This window comes from Perognathus longimembris, chromosome 3, assembly GCF_023159225.1.
Source record: "Perognathus longimembris pacificus isolate PPM17 chromosome 3, ASM2315922v1, whole genome shotgun sequence".
Classification (NCBI taxonomy): domain Eukaryota; kingdom Metazoa; phylum Chordata; class Mammalia; order Rodentia; family Heteromyidae; genus Perognathus; species Perognathus longimembris.
Window position 1 is genome coordinate 50,591,333 of NC_063163.1, and position 14,357 is coordinate 50,605,689.

The 14,357-nt window shown below is 40.6% G+C and overlaps 1 protein-coding gene across 1 annotated transcript in view; it reads left to right on the forward strand.

Annotated features, from left to right (window-relative positions):
- The window catches only part of Dclk1 (doublecortin like kinase 1), a 327,731-nt gene that overhangs the window by 301,036 nt on the left and 12,338 nt on the right, over nt 1–14,357 (forward strand). The window contains exons 16-17 of the mRNA XM_048341504.1: nt 8,469–8,582; nt 13,994–14,067. Coding sequence (XP_048197461.1) covers nt 8,469–8,582; nt 13,994–14,067 — 188 coding nt within the window. The remainder of the gene's footprint in view (nt 1–8,468; nt 8,583–13,993; nt 14,068–14,357) is intronic.

The following is a 14,357-nucleotide window of genomic DNA, read 5'->3' on the forward strand; positions in this document are numbered from 1 at the left end:
TTTAGTGCATGTGATCATGTTCATACATGTTATCAAACTATGTTTTATCTCAAGTAGATTTCCTGAATTTAGTGATGAGGAACATAGACAAGGAAGGAGTCACACATTAAGCTCAGTGGAGTTGTAAGGTAGGACTGGTGCTGGGATTTGCCCCCAGAATTTCTGATTTCATTGTTCAGTTCTGTTATGTTGTCATCAAGATGTTTTAAAGTCCTCAGGTGATTACAGTGTTTGTGTTACAAAGTTTGAGAAACTTTGTTGCTGTGGGCTGGTTTCAATGAGTCAAGTCTAGCAGAATGCTGGGGGTTCACATCTATAATCCTATCTACTCGAGAGGCTGAGATCTGAGGACTATAGTTCAAAGTTAGCCCAGGCAAACAAACCTGAAAGACTCCAGTTCACTAGCAAAAATCTGGTAGTGGAGGTATGGCTCAAGTGGTAGAGGCAGTCTTCAGGGAGAAAAAAAAAAAAAAAAAAAAGCTAAGCAAGAACATGAAGCCTGAGTTGAAGTCCCAATGCTAGTACTCAAAAAAAAAAAAAAAAAAGCAAGTCTAGTTACACAGCCAGTTCAGTACTTTGCTCCCTCCTGGCTTTGAACTTTTGTCTTGCCTTCTAGATCCTACCTCATTGTTCTTTTGAAAACATATTCTTAAGACAAGACATTCCAAAAGAAAATAGAACAAAAAAAGGAAAATGGGAATTTAAATAACCTCCCAGTATTCCATGCTGACTAATCAAAGTCAGCCCTGTGCCGGCACCAGCACGCACACATTCATCTCATTGTGTGGCAGACTTGGTTAGAAGTTACATGAACCCCAACCACACCATGATAGTATAGAAAAACCACTTACCTACATGCATAAATTACAAATGATGATGACATGAAATTCCACTTCTGTTTGGGGAATCTTGTCCATTCCTCCCTCCAAAATAATTTACTTCACATTCTGTCCTTAAGTGCAGTGTGAGTTACAGACATAAGAATGCAAAGGACTGACTGAGCTGGGGTGGGGTTGGGGGTCACAGTTCCTGGGGTACCATGCAGCTGGGGATGGTTATCCACAACCCAGGGCTGCACACTGTGACGTGAAACAGAACTGCCGTGGAAGTATACTCTAATGAACTTGGAATTGTTTCCAAGTATATCAGAGTATTCTGGTAGTAAACGAGTCAGGACTGCCTTGCTTCTCATAAATCTATAGCTATTTGTAATAATAGAATCTGGCAACGAGTAGACTGGAAACCAGACCCATGAGTCAAAAACCCAAAATCCATCATGGGAGAGGATTTTCCTGATGTATAACCCCTAAGACGGTCTCACAGAGGAGAGGGGGAAATTCACTGTACTGAGTGACCTCACATCCCAGCCCAGCCTCCATAGTCCTCCCCACAAGCTTTTCCCCAACAACCCCCAGAGAATGGAGGGAGACCAGGCTAGATCTCCTCTAGACAGCTGGGAGAATTCATTTACCATTTTGAAAACTAATTGTGTTCTTGTCAGTTGCAATACTCTTGCCACATGGTGGATGGGAATTTCTAAATCAAAAACCACGAACCTCAAACCACAACCAGCCCATGTCCAACTTCAGAAAAGACTCTCCCCCAAACCAGGATGCATGGTAATAACTATCACTATTTGTAAAACGCTGCCAAGTTTGTCACATTTAGAAAAATTCGTAGCACATTTTTGGCACATCATCTATTCTGAATAAATGGCTATAAAGTTGTATATATAAAAGAATGCCTGTTTTAATGGCCCCATTATAGTACATTGATGCAAGACAGACAGTAAGTTAACTAAATCTCTGCCATCAATCTGTATGGTTCAGGTACAGATTTGTTCTCTAAAAGCCTGCTATGACTTTTAATCCAATTATACTGAAAGCCTTCAAAATTTATCAAGAAACACTGCAGACTTTTGAGTTGCTATGGGGGGTATTTGTGTGTGTGTGTGTGAGAGAGAGAGAGAGAGACAGAGAGACAGAGAGAGAGAGAGAGGCAGGGGTGCTTCTTTAGCCTAGACACATTATTTCATTGCAGAAGGAAAGAAAAAAAAAGAGTACTGAAATATTTTAAGGCTTATAAACATTATAAAGAAAGCATCTCTGACAAGTCGTGAGAGTTGTTTTCTTACTTTTACTGCTTCAATGTGAACTAATAACCCCAGGGAGGCTCAAACCTTCACTAGAATTCAAAACTGGAAGACCGAAGCGCCAGGCCACAGCATCTAAAAGAGTTGCTAGGAGCCTTGACAGGAGATTAGGAGGAGGTCAGGGCTGGGGGATGATGAGGGAATCCATGGTGAGTGGGTAAGGGAGCCAACAATGCGCTCAAGATCTGGTGGGGGCAGGAGGACCTGGGAGAAGCTAAATGTCTGGCAAAGATGCCAATGTGAAGGAGTGAGAAGGAGGTGGGTTATTTGGCAGGAGACCAGTCTACCTCAGAGAGTCACATGGGTGCTGTTGCTTCTATAGACACCCAAGTATTTTCTCCTTATTTGCACTCAGGCTGTTCAACACAGGTAGTGCCAGTCACAGGCCCACACGACTGGCCAAGGGCAATTTCATTTCATCCATAGCCAGTCATACCTTTTCAAGCCCTGCTATTGCAAACAGGACCCCAGAGATCATGCCCTATTAGGTCAGATTGGCAATGCCCAGAGAAGTGGGTATCCAGCCATCCCTTGACATAGAACTTTCTAATTGCTCCCCATAGGAATGTTCCCTTAGTGAATGTTCAGTCTCTTGTCTCTCTCTGTCTCTGTCTCTCTGTCTTTCTGTGTCTGTCTGTCTGTCTGTCTGTCTGTCTGTCTGTCTCTCTCTCTCTCTCTCTCTCTCTCTCTCTCTCTCTCTCTCTCCCTCTCTCTCCACCAAATGATTCCCAGCCTCCATTATGCCCCATCCAAATACTGTCTGGTTTCTTCAACCCCCAATTCAAATCACATTCTCTCTCACAGTTAACGGCATCTTCATCATGGAGATTATTATTCATTGAGAATTTCAGTATTTTTTAATTACCATTCATGGAACTCTTGTAGCCAGACACCAAACTCATGAATGCCCTCCATGGGGCAACTTGGTGTGGTTTCAGACGCAACTGAGTCCTAACTGGACCACTTTGTAGCTATGATTCCAACAAACTGAGCCTCAGTTTCCTCATTTGCAAAATGGGCCTAATAATACACATGATAGGTACTAGTCAGGGGGTGACAAAGGTTATAGGTATACATGGTTAGCACACTTGGCTTATATCACCATCTCCCTGCCTTTCCTTTTCTATTATTTATTTTTTATTAAGAACTTGTACATAGGGGCTGGGAATATGGCCTAGTGGCAAGAGTGCTTGCCTCATATACATGAAGCCCTGGGTTCAATTCCCCAGCACCACATATACAGAAAACGTCCAGAAGTGGTGCTGTGGCTCAAGTGGCATAGTGCTAGCCTTGAGCAAAAAAAGAAGCCAGGGACAGTGCTCAGGCCCTGAATCCAAGCTCCAGGACTGGCAAAAACAAACAAACAAACAAATAAACAAACAAAAAACCCAGAAGTGGCAAAAACATAAAAATAAAATTTGAAAAATGATAATAAATATAAAAAAGAACTTGTACATAGGAGTTTCAGTTCCACACATCAATTCTGAATACAATATACCTTGATCAGTTGTGTATGTGTATGTGTAAGTGTGTGTGTGTGTGTGTGTGTGTGTGTATGTGTGCCTGTACTGGGGCCTAAACTCAGGGCCTTGGGTGCTGTCCCTTAGCTTTTTCACTCAAGGCTGGTGCTTTACCACTTGAGCGACACAGCTCCACTTCTGGCCTTTTGGTGGTTAGTGAAGGTATGAGTCTCATAGCCTTTCCTGCTCATGCTGGCTTGGAACTGCTCTCCTTGGATCTCAGCCTCTTAAGTAGATAGGACTACACGTGAGCCACCCTGACTACACTACGTGACTACACCCTGGTGCCTTCTCTTCCAACTAGATCCCCCTGTACCTCCAAAGGGTTTTTGCCCATTCTGCCCCTGTTTCACAACCTCAAGGAAAGAAATGAATTGCACCATCCCCAGGAAAGACTGCTTTACTTCCTTCCATTGTGCCCCTTCTTCTCGTTGCATGCCTGTCTTTTTCCACTAGCTTCTATTTTATAACAGAAAAGTCATATAAATTGGGGTCATTTTTAAGCAATGGTTAGATCATATAATGCTAAAGGAAAGGTATGACAGTACACCGCTGTGTGAGACCCCCTTTCATTCAGGCATATCCAAACTAGGCTTATGCCAAAGGCAGGATGCTAATATTTGTCAGAGTTTTAGCATCACTTCATGCATTGTTAAATGTTTAGATTCTCTTTCAAAAATTATTACTTAGATTCCCAAGGGTGGTCGTTTGATGTGAATGTGAGGGCCTGTTTTTCATCCATCACTTTTTTAAAGGCAGTTATATAGACCCAAATGACTTTTTCCAATACATTCTTTTACCCCAATGAAGCATAGCTCAGTCTACTAGCTGTTCTGTGGGCCCCTAATGCTTTTCTCTTTCCTTCTTTCAGTCCTTACTTCCTCCTTCTTCTCCTCCTTTATCTTATCTTTCCCTGCCCTTTTTAGTATTTTTTTTTTTTTGGCCAGTCCTGGGCCTTGGACTCAGGACCTAAGCACTGTCCCTGGCTTCTTCCCGCTCAAGGCTAGCACTCTGCCACTTGAGCCACAGCGCCGCTTCTGGCCGTTTTCTGTATATGTGGTGCTGGGGAATCGAACCTAGGGCCTCAGGTATCCGAGGCAGGCACTCTTGCCACTAGGCTATATCCCCAGCCCCCCTTTTTAGTATTTTTGAGACTGTATGTTATTAGGCAGCCCAGGCTGGGCTTGAACTTACAATCCTCCAGCTTCCACCTCCTCAGTCCTGGGATTACAGTTATGTACTACACTTCTTCCCCCAACACACACACACACACACACACACACACACACACACACACACACACACACACACAGAGGACCTCGGTATATATGAGCTCTAGAGTGCACAATCCTCATTCTTTTTTTTTTTTTCTTTTTTTGGCCAGTCCTGGGGCTTGAACTCAGGGCCTGGGCACTGTTCGTGGCTTATTTTTTGCTCAAGGCTAGCACTCTACCACTTGAGCCACAGCGCCACTTCTGGCCATTTTCTATATATGTGGTGCTGAGGAATCGATCCTAGGGCTTCATGTATACGAGGCAAGCACTCTTACCACTAGGCCATATTCCCAGCCCCCTAATCCTTTATGATTATCATCCAATTTCCCTTTCCAGGTATAGTCAGACTGGTGTGCATATTGGGAAAGTCACTGAGTAAAGATACAGTAGTCCTGACTTACCTTACACCAGCATCCTTCTTCTTAGAAAGTATTGCTTGGTTCCTAAGTGAGACTAACTTAATCCCCTGGACCTTTTTGGTACTCATTACAGGGACTCTTCCCCTGTTCTCATCCTGTACTTATCCCTATACAAATCAGTTCTTACCTGGAGATAAACCAGTGAGCTCATTTCTCGGCAGTCAGACTGTGTAGCTTCCCATTGGGACACACCACTCTCTCCCCATCATTAAGGACCAGGTTGAATCCCACATCACATACAAAGTCTGCTCTGACTGCTTACATGGGCAAATCTGTCCTCTCTGCTCTCTACTCTATGATTTCCAGCTGAGCCACAGGCTGAGCTGCCTTGTGACAATTTTTTCATTCACTTGACCAACCTCATTCTGTCACGTGGTTTGTGCGTACTTTCCTTCTCTGTCATAACCAGCAGGGTTCCAGTGGGCACACACTATTTCTTGCTTCCACACCTTGCAATGCCTAGCAGAGCCTGGACATGGTAGGCACTATATCTGTCCTTACCATCCCAACTTGAATGGGTCTTCCCCTCATTTCTGACTCTTTCCTTAACTGATAAGCTTTGAAAATGCACTGTGCATTATTGGAAAGCCCTCTTCTCTCTGGTTAGTGTTCAGATGTGTGTTAATGATTTCCTCTTCTACCCATTACTTTGTAACTCCAGTATCATAAATTGAATACCCTTTGGGTATGGATCACTGACTGTGTTAAAGATTACAAGCACTGGTGGCTCAGATCTATAATACTAGCTACTCAAGAGGCTGAGATTTGAGGATCCTGGTTTGAAACCAGTTCTGGTAGGAAGATCTGTCAGCCTCTAACCTCCACTAAACTACCAAAATATCCTGAAGTAGAGTTGTGGCTCAAGGAGTAGAGTGCTAGCCTTGGGCAGAAAAGAAGCTCAGGGACAGTGCCAAGGCCCTGAGTTGAGGCCCCAGGACTGGCACCAAGAAGGAAAAAACATGATTACAGAACACTTAGAAGCTACAGTTTAAAGGGTAAAGATAAATAGACAAATGGATGGAAAGATAGATTGATAGAGAGATCGTGACTATAATCACTTAGTCTGGAAAAACACTAGTAGTACAAATTGATACAATAAAAAATCGAGGTCAGTGTGGTAGTACGTGACTATATCCCAGGACTCAGGATGAGAAAGCAGAAGAATCATGATTTCAAAACCAGCCTGACCTACCCAGTAATATCCTGTCTGAAAAACAATAGAGAGCATGACACCCATGGCTCATGTCTACAATCCTAGCTACTCACGAGGCTGAGACCTGAGGATCATGGATCAAGCAAGAGGGAACATTTGTGAGACTCAGACTCTTATCTCCAATTAACCACCCAAAAACCTGGAAGTGGAGCTGTGGCTCCATGGTAGAATGCTAGTCTTGTGCAAAAATAGTTAAAGAACAGTAAGTACTCAGGCCCTGAGTTCAAGCCCCAGGAGAAACACACACACACACACACACACACACACACACACACACACACACACACGAGAGGCAAGGAAGAAAAGCATTATGGGTTTAGAGAAGATCCAGTGTTTAATTGTAGAAATGCATTGGAAGATGTCACTCTTTAAGACAAAGGAGGAGACATGAGTTTTCAAAGAACAAGTCCCATGCAGAACCATTTCCCCTGCCTCCTAGCAGTAGTGAGGGACTTCCATCTGGCCTGTAGGCCATATATAGCCCACAAATAATATTATAATATCCAAATGGTCGTAACAGAGAAAGGGCCCCACCCCTGTCACAGCCATGATGGGTCCCTTGTAGACATATGGTCAACACCCACTGAATACATGAATGACCAAATCCACAAGAAAGAGTAACTCCCCCTACCACCCCCACCCCCCACCAGACAGCTCTTGTGAAGAGAAGAAGTGCATCATGTTTGGGGAGCCACAGATTTATTTTCTTGGATGGAACTAAGAAATTATATGCAAAATGATGGAGAGGAAAACAAGGAATGACATTGGAAGCCTTGCCAGGATTTTAGTTTTAACAAACAAGAAACACTTTAATATTCTTTTATTCCTTTCTAGTTATTAATTAAGCATCTACCCTGTGGCATAGTGCCAACACCTAGGGAAGGCACTATGGATTCTGGGGGATTCAAGAGTGAACAAAAGCAATCTCTGCCCTCAAGCATCCTGGAGTCCTTTCATCATGTAGCATACAGACATATATTTAGGACCCTGGCCATTGTTGTTCCAACAGTGTTTAATATAGGTGAATAATTGGTCCAGCCTCAGGCATAAAGGGCTCCAGCAGCAAGCAGATACCTCCAGTAAAAGAAATTGTAACATGGAATATGTCACAATAACAGACAATCTGGATGCAGCAAGGAGGACTTAAAATTTAAGGAAGGGGTTGTCTGGGGTTTTCAAATGGCCAGTTGAGTTGCAATCCCAAGTTTATGTACAGCTAGGCATCACCAGGTCTGCCAGTTTCCTTGACTTCCACGTTAAATGATGAACTAGGGTAGTGTGAAAGATAGAGATGTATTTTGTTTTGATTGACCAGATTAAATTTTTCTTCTCTTTTTGAAGTATTTATTTAGTTCCAGTAGTGAGGCTTGAACTCTGAGCTTGGGTCATAGTTCCTTAGCTTTTTCACTCAGGCTGGTATTCTATCACTTGAGCCACAGCTCCATTTCCAGTTTTTGGGTGGATAACTGTAGTTTCAGACTTTTCTGCCCAGGCTAGTTTTGAACCTCGATCCTCAGATTTCAGACCCTTGAATAGCTAGGATTGCAGGCATGAGCCACTGGTGCCTAGTGACTTTTTAAAAATATATGTTCTTAGAGCCAAGGTTGAAAGTCAACTTCATTCAAAACCAAAGCCTGAATTGTTTTATGTAGAGACATGTTTCTGAGAGTCAGATGAAACAGAGCAAATTAATGGTGAAATGGATGAGGAAAGAAAGGAGACCTTGCCACCATACCTCCAACAACCATTGTGTAAGAAAATACCGTGGTGTCTTTCTGATATCTGATTTCTAAGATTATGGCCTAAGAGAAGATATTGCCTCATTTTTATGCATCTCATATATCTTTTTTCCCTTTCTCTTTTCTTTCTTTCTTTTTTTTCTATCTACAGGATGATGGCCTCCCTGAAAATGAACATCAGCTGTCAGTAGCTGGGAAGATAAAGAAGCATTTCAACACAGGCCCCAAGCCGAACAGCACAGCAGCTGGAGTTTCTGTCATAGCAGTAAGCATCTGAAATATCTACCTCTAACTTTCTAAAAGCAGCCTGCCTAAGGGACAGGCATTACTCAGGAGATTCCACTTAGAGACAGCGAAACAGGTCATTTCTTTAGACAGTTTCACCATTAATGCAGGAGAGGAAGTACGGGGCTTCTATGTATGTGAGAATGTGTTTGCAGACTATTTCCCTGGGTAGTGCATCATTATCCAACACCTCCAGGGGGTCTTGCAGTATATATTAATTTCATTATTTTTTAAAAAATAAAAACTTCCCCTACACTGGACGCTATACCAATGCAAACTTTTTGGCTTGTAGGAAAAGAATTCAGAATCTTTTTGTGGGGGAGGAGTGGGTAGGAACCTTATAAAGGATGCAAAGATCTTTATACTCGACTTAAATGGCAGAAAGATCTTTATACTCAGCCTAAACGAAAGCCAGAACCTAGGAAAAAGCTTCTGCCAGATGATTTTCAGTGGGACTGAATTGCTGTGAACACCCAGTGAAGTCACAATGTCTTGCTCCTTAGAAATTTCTGTTAAAGTTGAAAGTCTTTTCTTTAACATTTATCATTTTATTGATGATGCTGCACAAGGATTTTTGTTGTTGTTGTTGTTTCTGTTCTATACATATAGGCATCTACTACATGCAATTTGATAGCTGCTCTAGGCAAAGATTAAATTGGCCCAAGAAACAAAGAAAGCTCATACTTCTTTGGTGTCATATTCTAGAGTAAATATATTCAAGTCCCAGATTACTTGAGTTTTTAATCATTTCCTCTTTTTCTCCAGTATGTAAATGCAAATCACATATTCAATGTGAAAACCACTTGGGCTGTTTTTCCTTTCTGAACAAAGAGCTTGAAACACTCTGATGTTGAAAATGTAGAAATTATTTATGCTACTCAGCCATTCCTTCTGCTCATAAGCAGGACAGAATGTTTAACTCTTTTTCTGGGTATTTCTCTTTTCTTTCTTCTTTTTTTAAAAAACCAATTCTTTCTTGTTTGACTTTGCTAGAGCTACAAATGAAACTAAAGTGATCCATTTGGCATGGCCAGTCCCAGATCTCGGCTACTAAGTATTTGACAGGGGCTTACAGAAGTTGCAAATGGTACAGAAGTATGCAGATATGCTATCGTACTCTTTGCCTCATGTTTTCTTAATAGTGATGTTGCAGAAGTGTGAGTAACTGGCTCAGAAACTGACTAGCACATAAATACAATGCATACTCTTTCAGGTGTTCCTCAGTACTGCTGAGGTTTAAAATTTTTTAGTTGGTCTTGCCCTCTCTTTAATTATTTCTACACACACAAAAACAAAACAAAACAAAAAAACCCTAATCCATAGCTGGTCAGTTTTTGCCTATCCTCAGATATCCAATCACTTTTGCAAGTAACAATCTTATTGTGATGCTCAATGAAACCAACTCTTCTATGGCTTTTTTCCTCCCATTGTTCATTGAAGAGACAAGTCTTCACCAAAACATTCAGTCTCAGTGGTTCCTAATTTTCTTTTGGAATGGGTTGCCAGCACGCTTGTCTATGAAAAGAACTGCTTTTCTGCTCCCACTCAAGGCTTAGTGCTACTCCGCAAAGTGTCATTGTGTGTTTGCTTTTTTCTTTTGCTTTTTTTTCCTGGTCTTTTATTTTCATGAGTCTTTGCTTCCATTTGCCTTGGTTGCTTACTAATGGTTTGTTCACAGTATTCTGGGAGTTCTATAATGAGTAGGAACAGGAACTTCAGGGTGATTTTCCAACTGAGGGGCAGTACATATTAAGGGGGAAAATAATCTTAGTTTTATTAAACCTGTATAAATATTGAAACTTAACCTCGGAGTGTTTATTAAAACTTCGTCTAAGTGGATCTTAGAACACTCCACTTAATATTTGAAGATCAAAACTCTACTGACTTTGTTTTCCTCCTAAGTATCATGATTGAACCATTTGGAATGCAATTTCTAATGCAAATTTCTCAGTTTTCCACTATCATGTTTGGTATGGAAAGTTAACTATGTTAACTATGGATTGTGAGGTGGCCTGTGGAAAGCTGACTTTACACACTGATTGCACACTTATTTCATGTGCCTTATCCACTACAAACTTGTTTTTAAAAATGATTATCAACTCAGATTCAAATTAATTTTTGAGAAACAAATCTTTAAAAGTGCCTGGATAGCCCGGCAGTACAATTCACTATTCTGGTTAATACTTCAAGTATGAAAGAGAGTATCAAGATCAATTTCACAGGCTGTTTTAGGAGCAACTTCCCTACCCTGTTATATGCTGAGCATTTGTACACTTTCCTCCCACGTACTTTTCGCTCAGAAGCAGCCCTGCCTTCCACAAGAACCCCAGGGAGGCCACAGGTCTCTGAGTGGGGCGGGGAAGCAGAAATGAGTCTGCTTGGCTGCTTTATTACTTTCAGAATAGCATAAATCTTTATTCTGCTCTTAAACTGCAAACACTAGACACTAGGGGGCTCTATCAAAAGATGAAAGTGGTCCTGAAATTAAATAATATTCATTCCAAAATCAAATGTGACAGCCCAATAACAAGATTCTGTTGTGAGACAGCATATATAAGTGAGAGGTAGAAAAAATATATTCCATAAATGCTGTATTCTATAAAGGCCATTTGACAATTTCCTAATTCTATACACTTATTGACTCACTCACATCATTAGAATTTCTGTAATTAGCATAACACACAACTGTTTCTATTTAATAATATAGAAAATTTGATTTTGCTATCATTTACTTTCAGACATAATTTTTTTCATGCTCATGTATGCTCCTCCTGGACTCTATAGTATAATGAGTCGTATTTTAAACTCCCTCTACTAAAGGAGTGATTTTTTTAATGTACATATACTGTTGATAATCTATTTAAAATCTACTAAATTGCAAGCCAGGCCCCCAGTAGGTTACCCCTGTAATCCTAACTACTCAGGAGCCAGAGATATCAAGACTTTAGGTTTGAAGCCAGCCCAAGCAAGAAAGTTTGTGAGACTCTTACATCCAATTAGCCACAAACACACACACACACACACACACACACACACACACACACACACACACACACCCCAAAAAACCAGAAGTGGAGTTGAGGCTCAAGTGGGAGAGCACTAGCCGTGAGCACAAAAGTTTAGGGACAGCACCTAGGCCGTGAGCAACAGCACACACATACACAAACATACAATGCTTTTAGATTGTAATGTCAGGGTTTTTTTTTTCCTTCAGGAAATTAACGGTTAAATCATTATATTTTTACCTGGTCCTTCTCTAATCATTATTTTTTTACCTGGTCCTTCTCTCTTTAGTTACGTACCTAGTTGTCTGCTGCAGATCAGACAGGCTGAGAACAGAATTTATGACACTTTTTTTCCCTTAAAATGACAAAGGAAAAGAACCACTTTGATAACAAATGGACTCTATTTACAGGTGTAATTCAGGACATGAGCAGAGTTTCACATGTATGTATGGTTCTGAACCATAGTGAGTTTTGTTTTGTTCTCAATGTCATTTGTTTCTTTTCACTATGCTCACACCCTACATTAATAAAACCAAAGGAAGGACAAATGATAACTTCATACGAAGGCTGCACACAGTCTTTGAGTTGGCCAGGAGAGTAATTACCAGCTGGAGGTTGTGAGGGATCACAGGGAATTTCTGAAAGGAGGAAAGGTGTGCTGACCTTGGGTCAAGCAATGTGATTAAGTGAAAGCCCATTGCTGTCCATAGAACAGCAACATTCTGCCTCTTGGAAAGATCCCATTGTCCCTCTGCTAGCTTTCCCAGTAGTTAGGAGATGAAAGAAAAAAAAAAAGGAAAGAAAGCAGGGAGAAGGGTAAGGGAAACAAAAGGTTATTAAAATGCTATTTATAGACATAAAATGGAATTAGAGATGACATTTTAATGGTGGACTTTGTGAGAGCTGAGGGAGGAGAGGGAGGTCTTATTAGATTTGCTCAGCTTGATGAAGAACCGATGACTAAGATGTCAGTTCCAATTTATTTTTCCCCATTTAAGGCTGTTTATTATTTTAACCAATAATTTTCTTAATGCTTCAAAGTTCTTCTTTTGCATTTTGCTCATGCAAATAGAGCATTTCAGTCTAATTGAACAAATCCATACTAATCAGTGGGCATCTAATTGTGATACTGGCAATCAGTTCTGAAAATACTCTGTGCCCTGTTATATGTCCCATTGCCTGTAGATGGCTGTAGAGAACCAGTTACTATGTAGCCTTCTTTGTGGATTAAAATAGACATACACACCAGCTTGCTGAGAGCAAGCATGCTTCAATTTTTTTCTGTAAATAAAATAAAATATGTATATTTTTTCAAAAAGATAAAAATCTCACATTGCTTTCCACGAATACTGAGATAGCCTAGTTTCTAATCAGAACACCAAATCCTTCAAGCACTTTTTTTTTTTTTTTTAGTTTGAATACCTAGTGCCCAGGCATGTTTTTGAAATGCTTTTGTGAATTTAGAAGTAGAAACTGTCAAGAGCATCAAACCAATGCGACACTTGAAAGAGCTCATGAGCCTCTTTCTAAAGAAAGGTGTACAAGTTGCTTCTTATATGGGCAGAACAGGTAGAATGTGCAAACTATTCTCTAGGTTTAAGAATTGACTTTTTTTATTCCCAAGTAGCCAAAAGTTAACATCTTATTCAAAAATGAACAACTTTGAGAACTTACTCTGTTTTCTATTTACTTAACCTTTTGTGAAGTCAGGTTCTTAATTATCCATATGCATTTTTAATATACAATGAAAACCTCATTGTATTTTCCTTCATTGCACAGAGAAAATTAACTGATGGTTTTATATGATACTTCTGCAGTTCAGAAGTATAAACAGAAGTCATGTTTAAGAATAGCTCTGCTTTTAAAGATCAGCCCTTAAAGAAAGAAATCCAAATTGCTGTGATTTGTGGACATTTAAAACTTAAGTCTTTCTCTCTTGCATTGAATAGTGATGAAAACCTTGAATTTAAGCCTCATGGGGTATTATGGGAGGTGCGGGGGGATGGGCAGTCTGCTTTCTCTTAGGTGGCTAAAGCAGATTTCAGAACTTTATTTGATTGAAAGAATTTTCAATTCTCTAGCCTACGAAGAGGTACTTTTATCTTTTGAAATTGAGAGGGTCTTATTAAATGTGCATTCAAAAACTTATTTGACAAACTAGGGCTGTTCTAACAAATTGGCCTCCGAGATATTCATGAGGGAAGATTAGTGTCATTTCTCGCCTTTGTATTTTCAATGTGCAGATTTATGATACTAGCTAGTTGCCCTGCAGAACAGACATCGTCACTCTATATCTTATCTAGTTAATGAAGAACAACTTGGTCTGGACTCTTAATCCTGTAGCACAATGTTGATCCACTGAGTTGCCCCATTTCTCTCTGCTCAGCTGGACCACGGGTTTACCATCAAGAGATCAGGGTCTTTGGACTACTACCAACAACCAGGAATGTATTGGATAAGGTATGAGATGGTGCAGCTCAACAGTCAGTGTTTCCATGGCAACGTGCTGGCAGTCTCCATTAACCAGTTCCTTCAGTGGATAAACATGCTTTTGATTTGTTATCCAGTCCATATGCTGCTTTATCAGTTTCATTTTAATCTTGATTGAGATGCCACACCCCCTCATTCCTTTTTTTCACTCATTATTCACACTGACATTTGCCAGCTTTCTTTCCATTGCACATGCTCAGTTATCAATTTTCCTTATGGTTAAAAGGACAGTATATTTGGTGCTGATGCCAAAGCATTTG